Source organism: Pinus tabuliformis, chromosome 2_1 (genome assembly GCF_031772625.1).
Source record: "Pinus tabuliformis cultivar Carrire ecotype Pingquan chromosome 2_1, CPIR1, whole genome shotgun sequence".
Taxonomy (NCBI): Eukaryota; Viridiplantae; Streptophyta; class Pinopsida; order Pinales; family Pinaceae; genus Pinus; species Pinus tabuliformis.
Window position 1 is genome coordinate 479,047,959 of NC_142299.1, and position 20,796 is coordinate 479,068,754.

General features: G+C 38.8%; 1 protein-coding gene across 2 annotated transcripts; it reads left to right on the forward strand.

Annotated features, from left to right (window-relative positions):
- Window positions 1-882: 882 nt before the first annotated feature.
- On the forward strand, window positions 883-20,307 carry LOC149200995 (disease resistance protein Roq1-like). Of its 2 annotated transcripts, none has more exons than XM_089402838.1 (4): window positions 883-1,521; window positions 1,626-2,727; window positions 2,829-3,134; window positions 18,778-20,307. In XM_089402838.1, exons 1-4 carry the CDS (start codon window positions 1,031-1,033, stop codon window positions 20,032-20,034), a joined length of 3,156 nt encoding a protein of 1,051 aa, XP_089258964.1. In that variant the 5' UTR covers window positions 883-1,030; the 3' UTR covers window positions 20,035-20,307. The 2 variants fall into 2 exon arrangements, with proteins under 2 accessions (XP_089258964.1, XP_089258965.1); XM_089402839.1 differs by lacking the exon at window positions 18,778-20,307 and adding an exon at window positions 3,365-3,570 and having other exon boundaries at window positions 887-1,521.
- The last annotated feature ends 489 nt before the right edge of the window (window positions 20,308-20,796 follow it).

Genomic DNA, 20,796 nt, shown 5'->3' on the forward strand with positions numbered 1-20,796 from the left:
GTTAGCTGTTGGAGGCTTTGCTCATACTATTTAACAGGCAAAGATGGATCTGATTTTTCAACTTGTCCTGACGATGAACCACACTCGTTGGTTCGAAACGCGTTGACAAATGATATATCTTGTGATTTACTCCGAAAAATTTCTCTTAAACTTGATATGGATCACAAAAGCCTCAATTCAACAATAGATAAATATTTTAATATTAACATAGTTAAACTATAGTATTAATATAATCTTGAAATACAAGTTTAAATTATGTAGTTTTATCATGAGTTGTTAATGTTTTTGATTTTTTAATGATAATTTTTTCCCCGAAATTTAGTAAAGAATTTTTTGAAATGATAACTTTTATTTGTGAACTTTTGGAATGATAATTCTGAGTTCTATAATCTACAGCTTGAAATTATGTAGTTTTATTCTGAGTGGTTAATGTTTTTGATTTTTTAATGATATTTTTTTTTTCCGAAATTTTGTACAGATTTTTTTGAAATGATAATTTTTATTTGTGAACTTTTGGAATGATAATTCTGAGTTCTATAATCTACGGTGTAAATGCTTTCAAAATTTACGGAAACGCTCCATTCATTTGTATATTCAACCTCACATTTTAAAATTCACAATCTTGTCAAAATTTTGGACAGTTGAGCATCTTTTCTTTTTAAATGTATACGCGTTTAATTAACGCTGTCATGACGTGCAGAGCATCTTGTGGGGCCTATGTGTTACCTCCAATTGCGTGTGGGGCTTGTTTGCCTCTTACTTTAAGTTGAATGCGCGTGGGGTTTCAAAAATGCGTTGAAATTTGATGCTCGATGTCGATTACTATGCTCTGTATTTTATAAAATAACTACGCATAAACCACAGGTGCATAAAATAACCTTGCATAAACCGCAGGTGAAGGTTTAATATTTACAGCCAGTGTTTCCCACGATGTCTCTGCGCTTTACAAACCCTAACTTGTCTACCCCTCTGCAAATTGCGTCCATAGTATCGAACCTTACTACCTTTCATTTTTGTTTTCCAGTTCGCAATGGGTACATCCTCATCCTCCACCTCTGCCGTGGCTAATCCCAGCTACAAATCCTTCAAAATTTTCATAAACCATCGCGGGGATGACGTGAAGACAACCTTCGCCAGATCTCTGTATCTTCGCCTCCGAGAGAAAGGATTGACGGTTTTTCTCGATGATGAGGAGATGCAAGTGGGATACGAAATTTCTTCTCAATTAGAGCACGTTATTAGAACCGCCTCTGTTCATGTGGCGATCTTTTCTCCTAGATATGCTGAGTCATCTTGGTGCCTGAACGAGCTCGTAATGATGTTACAGTCAAATGCTCCTGTAATACCAGTCTTTTACCGTGTCAGGCCCGCTGACGTCCGGTGGATGCTGGGCTTCTATGGTGAAGCCCTACAATCTCTTGAGAAGAAGGGGCGATATGATACCAACACTGTTAAAGAATGGAGAAACGCTCTTCATCAAGTTGCAAGTAACTGCGGTTTCGAGCTGGAGTCGTCCAATGGGTGAGAACTCAACCTTCCGTATTGATATAGTTGTGTTTTATACTGATAAATAGACATAGGCGTTTGTTTCTCACTAGGTCTACTTGTTGTTTCTGAATAATTAGTGAGGAGTTGGAGCTGGAGCTGCTAGATAAGTTGGTTAAACGTCTGTCAGAAATGGTGCCAAGGCCAGGCTTGCACGTGGCTGATTATCCAACAGGGTTGGATTCAAAGCTCAAAGATTTCGAAGATAGAGTGCTGTTGCAGAAAGAGGAAAGCGGGAAACCTCAGATCTTGGGGATTGTAGGGTTAGGTGGCGTAGGAAAAACAACGTTAGCAAAATTTTTCTTCAATAGGAAAATATCAGATTATAGCAAATCCTGTTTTTTAGCTGACGTCAGAGATCATGCAAGTAAGGGGTCTTTACATTTGTTACAGGGTCAACTCCTTAAGACCTTGAATGGAAGGGATGAGCAGGTAAACAATGTTCATGAAGGTAAAGAGATGCTGGGAGAGCCTCTCAAATGTTTTGACACTTTAATAGTGTTTGATGATGTTGATAATGTTGACCAGGTGAATGCATTTTTGCCTGTCCAAACTGATAATCTCAATTCACGGAGTTTAATATTGATTACATCTAGAGATAGGGGTGTTCTCAGAAACTCAAGAGTTGAAGATTCATCTATTTATAAGCTATCTGGGCTTAATGAAGAGCACTCCCAAGAGCTCTTCTGTTCCTATGCCTTCAGCCAAGCTGATCCGCTTCCAGCGTTTCAGCATCTAGTATATAAGTTTTTAGAATGTTGCCATGGATTGCCCTTATCTCTGAAAATAGTTGGGGCATTACTTTATAATAAAGAAATATCCGAGTGGGAAGACGAATTGGAGGCTCTTAAAGAAATACTTCCCAGTGAGATACAGAAGACACTTTTTAGAAGTTATTGCTCACTCGATAAACAGGAAAAAGAGATATTCCTAGATATCGCGTGCTTTTTCATAGGTGAAAACAGGGATTCGGCCATAAGCATATGGAACGGATCAGATTGGAGAGGAAAGCGAGGGTTTCTAAATCTGCAGGACAAGTCTCTTGTAGAAGTGGACGACTGGAATTGTATACGTATGCACGACCACGTAAGAGACCTGGGAAGAGAGGTTGCTGCTACTTCGTCGCCACATCGTCTTTGGCAGACAAAAAGGGTTATTGATTATTTGTCACAACAATCATTTGTAAGTGTTTAGTCATTCTCTTTTTTAAGATTATTCACTAAAAGCGTGGTACGAATTTTTGAACGAACCAGCCATAACATTCGTTTTTCAACTATGGACAGGAAATCACCGTGCGGGGAATTCGGCTGGTTGAAGGCGAATTTGGTGGCGATGATCTATGTGACATTATTGAGACTGAAAATGATGGCTGGAACCGCATTTTGAGGAGGTTGCAAATTCTTCATATTGAAGGCTCTCTCTTGGAACGCATCCTGACGAGGGTGAAGTTACCAAATCTATTGTGGCTCAGCTGGAAAGGATGTCCCTACTCTTCCCTGCCTTCGTTGGTTACAATGAAGAAATTAAGGGTTCTACGAGTGGATGAAAGCGAATTAAAAACATTGTTGGACAGTGAATGCGAATCATCAGTAAGTAGAAATTTGTTATGTTGACGTTTGTATGTTTAGAAATTTGTCATTGTTATGTTGACGTTTGTATGTTTAGAAATTTGTTAGGTTGACGTTTGTATGTTTAGTAGCTATTACTGTCGCACAACATTTTCGTTTGAAAAGAATTCGTAAGGTTATGATAATGTGAATTATGATATTACTTGTGGTGGTAACGAGTGAACATTTTGCTTTTGCACGCACCTCTGCAGTTCCCAGCGTCTTTGGAGGAGTTGCATGCAAGCCAATGTGTGAGGCTGAAAAGCATACCGGTCCTGGCGCAGGCGACGAAGCTTAGATTCCTAAATGTTTCTTCCTAGAAGAGCTGCCAAGTATGGAAACGTTTTCATGTTTGGAGGAGTTGCATGCAAGCCGATGTGTGAGGCTAAAAAGCATACGGGTCCCGGAGTAGGCGACGAAGATCAGATTCTTAGATTTTTTCTTGGTGGAAAAAGCTAGAAGATCTTGGGTATTTTTCTGGTAAAATTCCAAAAACAAAATAAATTGAACATAGAGACAATGCTCTGTTTCGCTCCAGGATTTTAGCATAGGAAAGCTTCAAATTTATTTCTGAAAACAGAGTATTACACATCCATAAAGAGATTTGTATTCATTAAAGTAAAATCCCTGATACCAAATTCATCCTCTTTCACTCAGAGGGATTCACAAAGAAAACATACGCAGTGCTACTCTATTCATTCCTTTCCCATTACATTGTGTATACCATGCTGCTGCGTATTACATTTCATGTTCAACAACAATATTTCATTCACATGCGCTGTTGCGCTTCTACATCCTCTCTCTCAACAGACAACCACATAAAAAAAATTACATACAAAATTTGACTGATTTAATGAACAAAAATGGAGACCCATGCTATGAACTGCTCGACGCTGTCCTTCTCGTCCTTGACTGAGCTGCACTTTAACTGCGGTAGCTGAAAATTCAATGTGCAATAGTTGGATCGCAACCTGCTTCTTCTCGTGCCCAAGAATTGGTTTGACTAATGGAGCGATCTGCGATAGCTCAGGTCGCATCGCATCGCAGATAGAAAACTCACGTATATATGCCGTTACACCATCGCAGGCGGAACCCAGACTTGAAAGTATATGCACGGGAGATTTGGGATCCTATCGGGTCTGGCACATCGCATCGCAACATACATATGTTAAAAACCCTACCCCCTTTGAAAGTGCCGATGCGATATTGCCGATAGCGATACGCCGATAGCGATATCGACGATCGCTCATATATATGCGAAAGGCCCATGCTCAATTGGAAACATCGATAGCGATACGCCGATAGCGATATTGGGGATCGTCCATCGCGCAAATAATAAAGCCCAAATCTTTTGTAAGTCCTGCATTGCGATACGCCGATGCGATATCGGCGATATTCCACATCGCTGCCGTTGCCTGCCTCCTCCGATTGCAATAAAAGGATGACGAGACTTGTGGGACCTCTATATGGCTATAGCCTCATTCATATGGTTTCCGTGAAGTAATAAGTCGCTTGCAGAGCAAAATCGGTCCGATAAGCTTGGCGGTTTTTTGGAGCTGTTTTGGTAGAAATACATGCGCACGGTTATTGTCTTAATGCTACTGCATGGCTCAACTGTTGCGTAGTTGAAATTACGTTTTCAACACTTCCCTTTAATTTCAACTGCTGGGCATTCAGTCATACCCAAACATTTCCTCAAAAATTCAAAGCTTTTCTGATCTAATGGCTTTGTCAAAATGTCTGCAACCTGTTCCTGAGTCCTGCAATGTTGTAAAATGATTTCTCCATTGCTTACCAATTCTCTGATGTAGTGAAACCTTGTGTCAATGTGTTTCGTTCTCTTATGAAACACTGAATTCTTTGATAATGCAATAGTTGAGCTATTGTCACAAAAAATCATCGTTGCTTTTGCCTGCTCCTGGACTAAGCCTTAACATCCTTCTCATCCAAACTACTTGACATGCTGCTGCTGTAGCTGCCACATATTCAGCGTATGTTGTAGGCAACGCCACAATAGGCTGTTTCTTAGAAGCCCATGAAATGGCTCCTAAACCCATGTGAAAAACATAACCAGATGTGCTTTTCCGATCATCCACACTTCTAGCCCAATCATTATCAATATATCCAACTAAATCTGAACATTCTGAGACAGTATATAAAATGCCAAACATTTTAGTACCTTTGACAAACCTCAGAATTCTTTTTGTTTCCTGCCAATGTGCTTCCTTTGGCCTCTCCATGAATCTGGAAATTAAACCAACAACAAATATTATATCTGGTCTAGTTGCAGTCAAATACACAAGGCTGCCAACTATGCTCTTGTAGAAACTAGGATCAAAATCCTTGCTACTGTCCTCTTTGCTGAGTTTTAATCCCATCACTGTGGGAGCGATTGCTGCCTTGCACTCTTGCATGTTAAATCTGCCCAACACTTCATTTACATATTTTGTCTGTGAGATAAAAATTCCATTTTCATTTTGATCTACTTTTATTCTTAAGAAGTATCTCAACAAACCCACGTCAGTGATTTCAAATTCTTCTTTCATGACTGATTTGAAATTTTCAATAAGCTAAACATCATTGCCTGTGAAAATAACATCATCAACATACAACACAACAATCAGAATTTTACCATCATTTTCTTTGATGTAGAGGGTGGGCTCTCCCTCACACTTCTCAAATTCTTTTTCTAGTAGATAGGAATCTATTCTACTATACCATGCTCTTGGTGCTTGTTTCAGCCCATAAAGAGCTTTCTTCAATCTGCACACTTTGTGCTCATGGCCTTTCTTTTCATAGCCTGGAGGTTGTTCAATGTAAACCTCTTCCATTAACACTCCATTTAGGAATGTTGACTTCACATCCATTTAGTAAACTTTCCACTTGTTTTGAGCTGCTATGGACAACACTGCTCTCACGGTTTCCATTCTTGCAACCGGTGCAAAAGTCTCCTCATAGTCTCTCCCATACTGCTACTTGTACCCTTTGACAACCAGCCTTGCCTTGTGTCTTTCTATTTTTCCTTCAGCATTACTCTTGGTCTTGTAGACCCATTTGACTCCAATGACTTCTTTACCTTTTGGTAACTCAACCAAATCCCATGTCTTGTTTCTTTCTATGGCATTGATCTCCTCATCCATAGCTTCTATCAATTTCCTATCCGTAATAGCATCTTCGAAATGAATAGGGTCATCAACATGACTATAATACAAACAAAGAATTCATTCCTTCATTATAAATGTCACTTAAATTTATGAACTTCTTACCTCTTTCATTCAGTGTGCAAGTGCTTGAAGATGCACTTGAATTTCCTCCTTGTGGTGTGCTTGGAGAAGCACTCTCATTTCTCCTCAAGGGTGTTCTTTGCTGCCCTTGTGTTGGCGTTGTTGTTTGGGGATATATTTCAACCATCTCCTCATCATTTTCATCATGAGACAAATAGTTTTTAACATTCACTGTTTTCTTTATGCTTCCATCCCAAGCTTCCTCCTCAATGAACTGAACATCTCTGCTCACAAAAAACTTCTTGGTGGATGGGATATACAGCCTGTAAGCTTTGGATTCCTCACTGTATCCAATGAAAATACATTTCTCCCCTTTGCTGTCCAACTTCTTCCTTAGCTGACCTGGAATGTGTGCATAAGAGACACAACTAAAAACTTTCATGTGGGTGACTCCTTGCTTTCTCCCACTCCATGCTTCTTTCGGCACTTTGTTCATCACAGCTTTTGTAGGACACTTATTCAAAATATATACTGCACAGTGTATAGCTTCAGCCCAATAATCATTTGGCAAATGCTTTGCCTTCAACATGCTCCTTGCCATATCTATGATGGTCCTATTCTTCCTCTCAGCAACTCCATTTTGCTGCGGGGTGTACCTTGTGGTAAACTGTTTATGTATTCCATTTTCTCTACAAAACCGTAGGGATTCATTGGAGATATACTCACCTCCTCTATCAGTTCTCAAAACTTTGATGTGCAACCCACTTTGATTTTCTACAAGTGCTTTGAAATTGCGAAAATTTTCAAACACTTCACTTTTGTTCTTTAGAAAATAAACCCAAGTTTTTCTTGTAAAATCATCAATAAATGTTAGAAAATATTGGCTGCCTGCTAGTGATGGAGTTTGCATCGGTCCACATAAATCTGAGTGGACAATCTCTAAGGGTGCTTTTGCCCTTATGCTTTTCCCTGATGGAAAACTTTCTCTGTGTTGTTTTCCTAAGATACAACCTTCACAAACGCTGTCTGGTTTCTCTATCAATGGTAATCCTCTTACCATTCTTTTTCTACTCAACAAGTTAAGACCTCCAAAGTTGAGATGTCCAAATCTCAAGTGCCACAACCAATTTTCATCCTTTGGTATGCTTTGGAAAGCCTCTTGGGTAACTGCTGCAATTACTTTTTTTTTTTTTTCAAATCTGCCCTTATTCTGAGAGGGAACATCCTGTTCCTTGTCATCCTCACTTCAGTAATACATCGTTTGCTGGGTGCTCTATCTATGATGGTGCATACATCATTCACAAAGAAAACATTGTAACCCTTTTGAACAAGCTGTCTAATACTTAAGAGGTTACACTTCATTCCCGGAACATAATAGACATCTGCTATGATTTTCTTTTCACCTTTCTTTGTAAATATTTTAACTTCTCCTTTACCCATATCAGAAACTTTACTATCAGTCCCAAGTGTGACTTGTGACTTCACACTCTGATCTAAAGCATAAAATAGGGCTATGTTTCCTGTCATATGGTTGCTACAACCGGAATCTAGAAACCATATATCATCACTGTTTGTTTCAGCCATGTTACAAGCTAAGAACACATTATCTTGGCTGATATTTTCTCTACTGATATTTGCACTAGATCTATTATTCATATCATGCTGCTTCTTCCTACATTCATTGGCATAATGCCCATATTTTTTACAGTAATAACATTGGACATTGGATTTTTCATACCTTTGTCCTTGAGCATGATGTTGTCCACTTTGTTGGTTTCTGCCTTGTCCTTGGTTCTGATTTGGATTGCTGCCTCTTCCTTGAGCATTTGCTGAACTGTTTCTTCCACCTCTGTTTTGGCTTCTGCCTCTTCCTCTTTTGTTTCCTTTGCCTTGACCTCTTCCTCTTCCAAAGGACATCTGGGTCTTGAAGGCTTGCTCTAGAGATGAGTTTTCATTTCTACTTAACTTCTACTCATGTGTTATCAGTGATGCATGAAGTTCATCAACTGAAAAGTTTGAGAGATCTTTTGTCTCTTCTATGGTGGTGACAATCACATCAAACTTTGAGGGTAGGACGCTCAACAGTTTCTCCACAATCCTCCTTTCTTCAAGAATCTCTCCATGAGATCTTATCTGTGTGACCAGACCAATTACTTGTGTGAAGAATGAGTCAATAGTATCTGACTCCTTCATGCACAGGCACTCAAAATCTTTCCTCAGCAACTGTAGTTTTGCTGTCTTCACTCTCTCCATACCTTGATAGGTTGTTTTAAGAGTTTGCCATGCTTTTTTGGATGTCTTAGCTGCTGCTAACCTTGGAAACACGATTCCATGCACTGCTTGATACAAGAAGAAGAGGGCTTTTGAATTTTTCTTCTTGTAGCTCTTCAACAGATCTTCCTCTGCCTGAGTTAGATTATTAAACTCATTTTCATCTGCTGGTTATTTAAAGCCATCTTCAACTATTTCCCATAAGTCTTGGGAAACAAACAAGGCTTTCATTGTTATTGCCCAATAGTCATAGTTTTTGCCATCAAATAGTGGGAGCTGCATACCCATGCTATTGCTGGTGCTGGTGCCAGCCATTCTTGCACTCTTAACTATGCTTCAAAATACAGTCAAGTATTTAAGAGAAATACCTTGGATTCTTTTGCCTGAGACTTCACTCTGCTGGAGAAGTTGTTGCAACAAAAAAAACTCCTTCCTTCAGCTTCTTTGAACCCTTCAAAGAGCCTGGATCGCTCTGATATCACTATTGGGAATTTTTTTGGTAAAATCCCAAAAACAAAACAAACTGAACACAAAGACAATGCTCTGTTTCGCTCCAGGATCTTAGCACAAGGAAGCTTCAAATTTATTTATGAAAACAGAGTATTACACACCCATAAAGAGATTTGTATTCATTAAAGTAAAATTCCTAATACATAATTCATCCTCTTTCACTCACAGGGATTCACAAAAGAAAACATACGCAGTGCTACTCTATTCATTCCTTTCCCATTACATTGTGTATACTACGCTGCTGCGTATTACATTTCATGTTCAACAACAAAATTTCATTCACATGCGCTGCTGCGCTTCTACCTTCTCTCTCTCAACAGACAACCACACAAAAAAAAATTACATACAAAATCTGAATGATTTAATGAACAAAAATGGAGTCCCATGCTGTGAACTGCTCGAGGCTGTCCTTCTCGTCCTTGGCTGAGCTGCACTTTAACTGCGGTAGCTGAGAATTCAATGTGCAAGAGTTGGATCGCAACCTGCTTCTTCGTGTGCCCAAGAATTGGTTTGACTAATGGAGCGATCTGCGATAGCTCAAGTCGCATCACATCGCAGAGGGAAAACTCACGTATATATTCCATTACACTATCGCAGGCGGAAACTGGACTTGAAAGTATATGCACGGGAGATTTGGGATCCTATCGGGTCCGACACATCACATTGCAACATACATATGTTAAAAACCCTGCCCCCTTTGAAAGCGCCGATGCGATATTGCCGATAGCGATATTGGCGATCGCTCATATATATGTGAAAGGCCCATGCTCCATTGGAAACGCCGATAGCGATATCGGCGATCGCTCATGGCACAAATAATAAAGCCCAAATCTTTTGTAAGTCCTCCATTGCGATACGTCGATGCGATATCGGCGATCGCTCATCGGCGATATTCCACATCGCTTTCGCTGCCTGCCTCCTCCGATTGCGATAAAAGGATGATGAGACTTGTGAGACCTCTATATGGCTATAGCCTCGTTCATATGGTTTCCGTGAAGTAATAAGTCGCTTGCAGAGCAAAATCGGTCTGATAAGCTTGGCGGTTTTCTGGAGCTGTTTTGGTAGAAATACATGCGCACGGTTATTGTCTTAATGCTGCTGCATGACTCAACTGTTGAGCAGTTGAAATTACGTTTTCAATAGAAGAGCTACCAAGTATGGAAAAGGAGTTGCGGGCACAGGGATGTGAGAGCCTGAAGAGCATACGGGGGTCGGCGCAGGCGACAAAGTTGAGATCCCTAAATGTTTATTTGTGCTCCAAGCTAGAAGAGCTACCGTTTATGGAAACGTTTTTATGTTTGGCTGAAGAGCATAGGGGGGCAGGCCTGGAATTTGATGTCTTATAGGACGTATTTTAGATTTTAGAACGTATTTGACATGTGGTTGAAATTCTTTCACGTTAGGTTTGACGTGTTTATAAATCTAGAAGCTGTCATTCTGACGTTCAATGTCAAATTTAAAACGTAAAAATCTATTATACCTGGAGCGCCGACAAAGTAGCCAGCCTGCAGTCAAACATTATGATACCTTATTTATCATTTATCAGGATACGACTGGTACTAATTATGGAAAATTATATAGTAAACATTTTATCCATAGATATCTGTGAATCTCTCCCTGATTAACTTATGTCTATACGAATAGGGCTTGCAGGTCAATATATTAGTACAGGCCTCTGGCACTGCCTTTGAGATGTGCCTATCTCTCATCTAGTCGATGAGAGCTTGAGCTGCTGAGACGATTACAGATCTTGCAAAATCACCAGATTTGTTGTAACCAATGTGTTGCGGACCACGCGAAAAACGAAGCTCGTGTTCGATCCTCTTAGGCAGCGTTGTTAGATCGGTTTGAGTGTATTTACAAAGAGGGGATGCCTGGCAATAACGATATGTTGCTCCCCATGGCCCCTCCGGGCAGGGCCGATGTTTAAGGGAAAGTTGATGAGACTGGCGTATCAAGGCATGCATTGTTCGCATTGCCAAGAGGCGGTGGTTCGAGCCTGCCAGAGGTGCGAATCCCAGGTGTGTCACTGAAAAATCAAGTTTCTTAGAAGGCACGCTGCCTACCAAACAGACCTTGAATTTGACGTCCCGTGAAACATATTTTGAATTCCAAAACATATTTGAATCTAGACGAGAGCTAGGGTTGTTATGCCGAACCTAATGACAAGGCTTAACCCTGAGTAGGGTTTTCAGGGTTTTTCCTTATTCATATCTTGCAAGGGATTAAACCTTGTCATTGTCTAACACAATTGAGAAAAATGTGGAAATTTTGATGTGTCTGTTTTTTTGTTTCGACCTCTGGTTAAAATTACGTGTTCTCTTGTCCAACAAGTATCCCATATGAATCTCGTGGAAGCCCCTTCTCAGGTGATAATTTTTTCTTATCTATATTTCTTAGTATTGTATATCTGAATATATTTATATCTTTTTTTTCTTCTTATTATTGGTTCATTAATAGACCCTAAATCGTCCTTTTACACGTAAATTTTGAACCTTGGCTTGGTTTTTGAACACTTTAACAAATGTTGCTCTGGAAAAAAAAGACCTTGGCTCCTTGGCGAACTCTTGCCCTACAGGTTGGAAGCCCTACACGCTTTGGATGAATTACATCTTTAAATTCTGACTTGGTTGCCCTCGTGGATCATACATTTATGTAAATGTTGAGGCATTCATTAAAATTCCTAGGCATAGCCCTTAAGTATTTCAAGTAGAGGTTTCTTGATGAATCTTTATGGTTTTGTGGTTTACATGACTTCCAAGATGAGCGAATGCCACTGGTTCTTTTACAATGTAATCTTCCTTAGTCGAGGTTAATAGACGAAACTCTTGCATTGTACTCAAACTTTGTGAGTTTGAATGTTGTTCTTATTTTCATGAATTTATGTTTAATGAATATTTCTCTATACCTAGCCATATTACAGATTACAACGAAACTAAGTTTGTTTGAAGCTTGGGTTATATATATATTCATTCATTTTTTTTTAGGTATTCTTTGTTCATACTTCAATGCTTAAATTTAGCTATAGATTTTGTATTCCAACCAGTGTAGTTTTAAGTGTTGTAGTAGTTGTTAGTGTTAAGTGTGAAGCCAAATTCATGCAGGATTTTAGATCCTTCTACATTGTCAGTAGTTTCTAGAATCACATGCAGGACTCTAGATCCTCCTACATCACCAGTAGTTTCGAGATCATTCCAGATCTCTATCTGAATCACATACAGGATTCTAGATCCTTCTTCTGCCTCTATAAATTTGTAATTTCTCTGGCCAAAGAAAGCAAGCCAAGGCCCAAGCCTGTTATGTAATGCAAAGTGATTTCTGTTCTCCAGTGATTGTTTTATCTATTCTGTTGTTTCTGACTAAGTAATCTTGTTGTTTCTCCATTTGTCTATCTCTGTGAATTATTCTCTGCTATTGCCATCTAAGTCTCTGAGTATAAATCCGCTGTGTGTTATGTATGCTCTGAACTAACAACTGGTATCGGAGCCAAGTTCAAATATCCACCATGCAAGCCGCTTAGTGCCATCGCCTTGCTCTGGCAGCGTTCGTTAAAACATTGGTTGTTACCCCTGGAGTTGTTGAAGGATCTGTCCAGGAAATAGCTGAGGAACGCTGGAACTAAAAGACAGTTGCTGCAAGAAAAACAAGGTCGTGGACCTATGTTGAAACGTGTTGCTGGAGTTTGAAAAGTGGAGATCCGTGGAGATTGGAGTTGAAACGTGGTGTTCGTAAGTTTTTTTTTACATCAAGCTTGCACGTATATGTCAAGTTTTTTTTCAAACCAACATATGTATGTGTGAAATGTGAAAAGGTTAAAACATTATATATGTTTTTATATTTATTATGAAACATATATAATTATATGTTGGAATTTTGAAAAGTATATTTTAAAAAGGAGCAGGAATTTTGAAAAGGGTATTTTAAAAGGAGGAAGGTCATTATTACTAAATTTTAAAGAGTAATAATTAAAGTTTTATTTTTAAGTGGAGTTTTTTGTGTTTTGGGGCGTGAATTTGATTGAAAATGGAAACAACACTTACAGATATGGAGAAGTTGAGTGGGGCTAATTTTGCCCTATGGAAATCACAGATGGAGGATATACTAATTTTAAAGGATTAGTGTTTGCCGATTGAGGGCACAACAAAGAAACCCTCATCGATGACAAATGAAGAGTGGAATAAGCTAGATAGAAAGGCGATTGCAACAATCTGCCAATATTTAACAAAGAATGTTTATTTTAATGTGTCCGGAGAAAAGACGACTGAAGGATTATGGAAGAAGCTCCATGATCTATATGAGAAGAACACAACATCAAACAAAGTGTTCTTGATGAAGAAGCTTTATAATCTCAAAATGAAGGAGGGTGCTTCAATTGCTGAGCACTTGAATGCATTTAATATTATTACTAATCAACTTGCCTCTGTTAAAATCATTTTAGATGATGAAATTAGAGCTATTTTGCTAATGTGTTCTATGCCAGACAGCTGGGAAAATTTAATTGTAGCTATGAGCACTTCAACAACTACAGGGACCCTGAAGTTTGATGATGTCAGCAACAGTTTAATGAATGAGGAATTGTGACGCAAGTCAATTGCGGAAAACCAGGGAGGAGAGGCTCTAGCTCTAGCTGATCGTGGTAGGAGAATGGATCGAGGCCGGCAAGGGCGATCAAGATCGAGAGGCCGATCAAAATCAAGGAGAGGAAGGATCATCTGCTTTCATTGTGGCAAACCCGGGCACATGAAGAAAGAATGTCAATTCTGGAAGAAAGGACAAAAGGATCAGAGACCGTCTAGTACAAATCACAAGTCATCCAACACAAATGAAGGTGAGACTACTGCTATAGCCACAAATGGTGATGTGTTGTTTACTGTTTCAGTAGAGGATGCATGTGTATATACATCTAGCAGTAACTTTGATTGGATCCTTGACTCTGGGGCATCTCACCATGTAACCCCATGCAAAGATAGTTTTGTTTCATATAATCCTGGTGATTATGGTAGAGTGCATTTGGGGAATAATCATTTTACAGTATTGTTGGAGTGGGAGATGTCCAGATCAAGATGAAAGATGGACAAGATATATTGTTGAAACAAGTTAGGCATGTACCAGAAATGCGCATGAGTTTAATCTCTATGGGACGATTGGATGATGAAGGCTATTCGACAAGCTTTGGAAAAGGAGGCTGGAAAATTAGAAAAGGTGCATTGGTCGTGGCCAAAGGACCCAAGACAGGAACATTATACACATTGAAGACACTGATAGGAAAATCAGATTTGGCTGTTGTCACAAAAGAAGGAAATTCAGTAGATTCTGTGGCATAAGCATTTGGGTCACATGAGCGAAAAGGGCTTAAAAATCCTTGTTGGTAAAAATTTATTGCCAAGTTTGAAATTCTACAATCTTGATCTTTGTGAGCACTGTATATATGGTGGACAAAGAGGGGTTTCATTCCTTAGAGGTGGCCATGACAGAAAGAAAAATGTGTTAGAATTGATACACTCGGATGTGTTTGGGCCTGTTAACATCAAATCATTAGGAGAAGCATCATATTTTGTAACATTTATAGATGATGCATCCAGGAAAGTTTGGGCATATCCTATGAAAAATAAAAGTGAAGTGTTTGGAATATTTCAAAAATTCCATGTTGCTGTTGAAAGAGAGACTAACAAATTGCTGAAGTGTTTAAGAACAGATAATGGTGGAGAATATTGCTCAAATGCATTTAAGGAATATTGTAACAGGTTTGGCATAAAGCATGAGAAGACTGTGCCTGGTACTCCTCAACAAAATGGTGTCGTAGAAAGGATGAATCACATGATTATGGAAAAGGTACGAAGTATGTTGTCCAATTCCGGTTTGGAGAAGAACTTTTGGGCTGAAGCAGTCAGGATCGCTTGCTGCTTCATAAAGAGATCTCCAACTACAGCCTTGGATGGCGGTATCCCTGAAGAAGTTTGGACTGGTAAGAATTTGAATTATTCTCACTTGAAAATATTTGGATGTGAAGCATTCGTACATATTCCCAAAGAAAATAGAACTAAGCTAGATGATAAATCTATGAAATGCATTTTTTTGGGATATGTGGATGAAGATTTTGGTTATCGTCTATGGGATCAAGTCAAACATAAAATTATTAGAAGCAGGGGTGTTATATTTAATGAGTCAGAAATGTTTAAGAGGACTGTAGGTGAGTTGGAGGTCAAGAAGGTTATTGACAGGTTTGAAGAGCAGCACGAAAACATAACACCAATACAAGAAAATGAACAGCGAATTCAGGAGCATGAAGAACAAGAAGTGGAAAATGATGAACAACAAGAAGAAGGAATCTTGCAGGAACCTTTACAGGAGATTCAACTTGATAATGCACCACCACAGATGGTTCGCAGATCTTCTAGGCCTCATAAGCCTTCACAAAGGTATCCTCTTTCAAACTATATTTTTTCCACTGATGAAGGTGAACCTAATTGTTTTCAAGAAGCTTGTAAAGTCGAGCACAATAAAGAATGGAAGAAAGCAATGGAAGAAGAAATGAACTCTTTGCAGGAAAATAAAACTTGGGAGTTGGTAAACCTCCCAAAAGGTAGAAAGGCTCTACAAAACAAATGGGTGTACAGGATTAAGCATGAAGGTGACAGAAAGAAGGAGAGGTATAAAGCAAGACTGGTGGTGAAAAGTTTTGCCCAAAAAGAAGGTATTGACTTCACTGAAATTTTCTCACTTGTTGTTAAAATTTCATCCATTAGAGTCATTCTTGGTCTAGTTGCTGCTTTAGACCTAGAATGTGAACAATTAGATGTAAAAACTGCTTTCCTTTATGGTGAATTGGAGGAAAAAATTTATATGGAGCAGCCAGAAGGCTTCATAGGAAAAGGTAAAGACGGCCTTGTTTGTAGGTTGAAGAAGAGTCTCTATGGGTTGAAACAGGCACCTCGACATTGGTACAAGAAATTTGAGTGATTCATGTTGGAACATGGTTTTCAGAGGTTGGAAGCTGACCATTGTGTCTATATCAAGAGGTATGATCAAGGAAAGTATATCATATTATTGTTATATGTGGATGACATGTTGATTGTTGGGCATGATAAGAATAAGATCAATAGGTTGAAGAAAGATTTGGGTAGCAAATTTGCAATGAAGGATTTGGGACCAGCACAATAGATATTGGGCATGCAGATTATGCGTGACAGGAAAAACAAAAGGTTGTGGCTGTCACAAGAAAAATATATCAAGAAGGTGCTTGACAGGTTTAATATGAAGGATGCCAAGCCAGTTGGTACACCCCTTGCAGCCCACTTCAAGCTGAGTACTGAATTATGTCCTAGTAATGACAAAGAGAAAGAAGAGATGAGCAGAATTCCTTATGCTTCAGCAGTTGGCAGCTTAATGTATGCCATGGTATGCACACGACCAGACATTGCATATTCAGTGGGAGTAGTGAGCAGGTTCCTTACCAATCCAGGCAAACAACATTGGCAAGCAGTGAAATGGATTTTAAGGTATCTCAAGGGTACTAGTCATTATTGTTTATGTTTTGGTCATGATGACACTGTGCTTGAAGGATTTACAGATGCAGATATGGCTGGAGATATGGATACCAGAAAGTCCACTACAGGTTATTTGTATACATTTGCAGGTGCAGCAGTATCTTGGGTGTCAAGGCTACAAAGAATAGTAGCCCTCTCTACAACAGAAGTAGAGTACATAGCTGCAACAGAAGCTTGTAAAGAGATGTTGTGGATGCAACGATTCCTAGGAGAGATAGGAATAAAGTAGGACAAGTATGTGTTATATTGTGATAGTCAGAGTGCCATTCACTTGGCGAAAAACTCAGCATTTCATTCAAAAACCAAGCACATTGACTTAAGGTACCATTGGAACCGGCATGTGTTGGAGAAAGAACAGTTATCCTTGGAAAAGATCCATACAAATAAGAACCTTGTTGATATGCTCACTAAGATTCTACCACGAAATAAACATGAGTTATGTAGAGGCATGGTAGGACTCGGTGTGACTTGATCACTCTTATTTGGCTTCAAGTGGGAGAATGTTAAGTGTGAAGCCAAATTCATGCAGGATTCTAGATCCTTCTACACTGCCAGTAGTTTCTAGAATCACATGCAGGATTCTAGATCCTCCTACACCGCCAGTAGTTTCTAGATCATTCCAGATCTCCATCTGAATCACATACAGGATTCTAGATCCTTCTTCTGCCTCTATAAATTTGTAATTTCTCTGGCCAAGGAAAGCAAGCCAAGGCCCAATCCTATTATGTAATGCAAAGTGATTTCTGTTCTCCAGTGATTGTTTTATCTATTCTGCTGTTTCTGACTAAGTAATTTTGTTGTTTCTCCATTTGTCTCTATGTGAATTATTCTCTACTATTGACGTCTAAGTCTCTGAGTATAAATCCGCTGTGTGTTATGTATGCTCTGGTCTAACAGTTAGTTTCTAATTCCTTATAAGATATGATTTATATAACAATGTCCTTGGTTAATGGAGTAATTATAGATATATTCCGGTAATGTTAGGCTCGCTGAGCCTTAATTGGAGTTAGCCGGGCATCACTGTTAGCTCATTTAGCAGTACCCCTTTTTGTTTTATTTGTGGTATGTGTCCACACTAAGTAAAAAAAATTAAACAATTAATTGAGGCTATAGCCAAAGTTAGATTAATGATATACAACTCTTTGCTAAGGCTTATAATGAAAGAGTACTTTTTGTTTGTTTGTATTGGTCATTACTTAGTGGAAGTAACACATGATCTAGTTATTTGTTTAATTGATACAGATGAACATGGAAACATATTCAAGTCCCTTTCTCCTAGTTTCCCTAGTTGGGTTTAAGATAAGGATTTGCATTATTTGTGCATTGTCATGCCTTTCCCATTATATCCTAACATCTTATACTACGGGGTTTAACAAGCTTATGTTTATGTCGTGTTTTCTTTATCTAATAAGACTCCTTAAGGCATAGTTTCACTTTGTATTCCTTGCCTTAACTTGTAGAAGGTTAACTATGTGGTCTTTTTTTCTAAGTGCTTTTTATAAGTTAAAATTTAAGTACATAACCGAAATTATTTATCTCTAAAAGCTGATAAGCTTTGTAAAATCTGGTTGTATGCTATTTTGAAACACATATCCTAACTTTAGGATAGGAAAAAATAAGGCATTATTAAAGGGGTATTAATGAAAGATGTAAGAGTAGTTGAAAGAGAATTTTCACATAAAGGAAGATCGACACTCACAAATTTAAATAAAACGTAAAGTGAAGAGTATGAAAAATGCAAAAATGTCATCAAATTTTCATCTGAAGGCAAAATAGATAGATTTGAAATTCGAGGACTGATCACAATGTCAAATAGGTGACATTTACGTAAGCAAATCAACTTTAATGTTTTTATGTACACATTGTAGGCACCACTACAGTTACCACTACAGTTGACGGAATTGTATGTTGATGCTCCCCTTTCAGAGGTTTCAGTCTATTGGGAAACTGGATCAGCTCGAAGGAATTGTACTGAAAAATGGTTATTTTAAAAGTTTACCAAATGAATTCTATGATATGCATTCATTGAAACATATCACGTTACAAAACTGTGAACAAATGATGTTGCTGCAGGATTCAGTTGGGATATTGACGGGCCTCCAGACTCTCGACCTTTCCGGGTGCTCCAGCTTGGAGTGGCTCCCAGACTGGGTGGGCCAGCTGACGGGCCTCCAGACTCTCGACTTGAATGGGTGCTCCAGTTTGCAGAGGCTGCCAGATTTGTTTGGGGACTTGGTAAACCTTCAAAATATTAACTTGAATGGGTGCTCCAGTTTGCAGAGGCTCCCATATTCAGTTGGCAAATTATGGAATCTCCAAAGTATTGACTTGCGCGGGTGTTCCAATTTGCAAATGATTCCAAATTACTTTGGGAACCTAGAGGGCCTCGAACGTATTGACTTATCTGGGTGTTCTGGGTTGCATATGCTTCCAAATTCGTTCAGGAACTTAAAGAACCTCCGACATCTTGACTTGTCTAAGTGTTCCAATTTAGAGATGCTTCCATATTCTTTTGGAAACTTGAGAAACCTCCAACATATTAACTTGTCCAAGTGCTCCAATTTGCAGATGCTTCCAAATTCTTTGGAAAACTTAAAGCAACTCCAATACATGAACTTGTCTTGGTGCTCCAATTTTCAGACTCTTCCAAATTCCTTTGGAAACTTAAGGAACCTTCGACATATTGACTTGTCCTGGTGCTCGAACTTGCAGATGCTTCCAAATTCCTTTGGCAACTTAACGAACCTCCAGCATATTAACTTGTCTGGGTGCTCCAATTTGCCAATACTTCCAAATTCCTTTGGAAATTTAATACAACTTAAACACCTGTATTTGGGAAAATGTTACGAATTGAGCATTTCTAACGAGACGCTCGGACAGATCCGAACACTTGAAGCATTAGAAATCTCAGGTTGTTATGGAATTGAAGTATTGCCTCCCCAAATCACAAATCAACGGTTCCTGAGAGAAATGTATTTGTTTTGCCCATTCTTAAGAGAATTGCCGAGTGCTATTGGAGAGCTAAGCCATTTGGAAATTCTGCATTTGGAAAGCTCTTGCCTAGAACTTTTAGAAATGGGAGAATTGGTATCTTTGGAGGAGTTGCAGGTACGTGAATGTGTCAATTTGAAGAGCATACAGGGGTTGGCCCAGATGACAAAGCTTCGAAGACTACACGTTGCTAATTGCTCTAGCTTAAAAGAGCTGTCAGGTGTTGAACATTTGATATCGTTGGAGAAGCTTAACGCCGCTGGTTGTCCCAACCTGCAGTGGGGTTCGGGAGTGCTGGAGCAGCTTGATAAACAACTGAAAGATTGCATCATCAAATGAAAAGCAGTTACCTCTGCAATTATGTAGTAATAGCACTTCAAATTATTACCTTTGTTGCCGAACAACAACAGCTGTTTTTGTGCCCGTTATCTTTACTCTTCATTCTTGTCTTGTGAATGGCAGTAACAGTAAACTTTTATTTTTTTTAAATTACTTTCTGTTGCCAGTGGCCATAGTTCTTAGTGCAAGCAGCAGATGAGCTCTCTTACTGACCAAAATGTATGGCACTTGATCTTTTTGACATTTATTACACCGAGTCTTCTAAATTTTGCATCGAGTCTTCTAATGTTTGTTCCGCTTGTTTTAAGATGACCGGCTGAAACAACGAATTCTTCTCTTAAAGCTGTTCTGCTATAACGATCTCAACTACAGTCATGTTTTTTAATTAAATATTTGATTCTATGCTGAGCTTTTATGGTGCGCACCTTCATCATAATCTAACATTAATGGTAAAGTAGCCATATAGCATCCTTTTCAAATTCCATGAGCACAGAAGTCCAATGGAGATTTGGGAAGTGGTGGTATATTTAATACACGAGTTACTAGCCCTGGTGGACATTTGTGCTGTCCTAGAGTACGTTTTGTGCTTCCTTCCATGGAAGTCCGGTAGCTGCCATTAATAGAAATGTGCATATTAATACAAATGAACATTGGTGCTGCCCAACTTTTTAACTATTATTATTGAAATAAAGGTATACATTAATAGCTAGATAGATAATAGGTTTATTAAACATTTAGTGATGTAAGATATTTATAGGACAA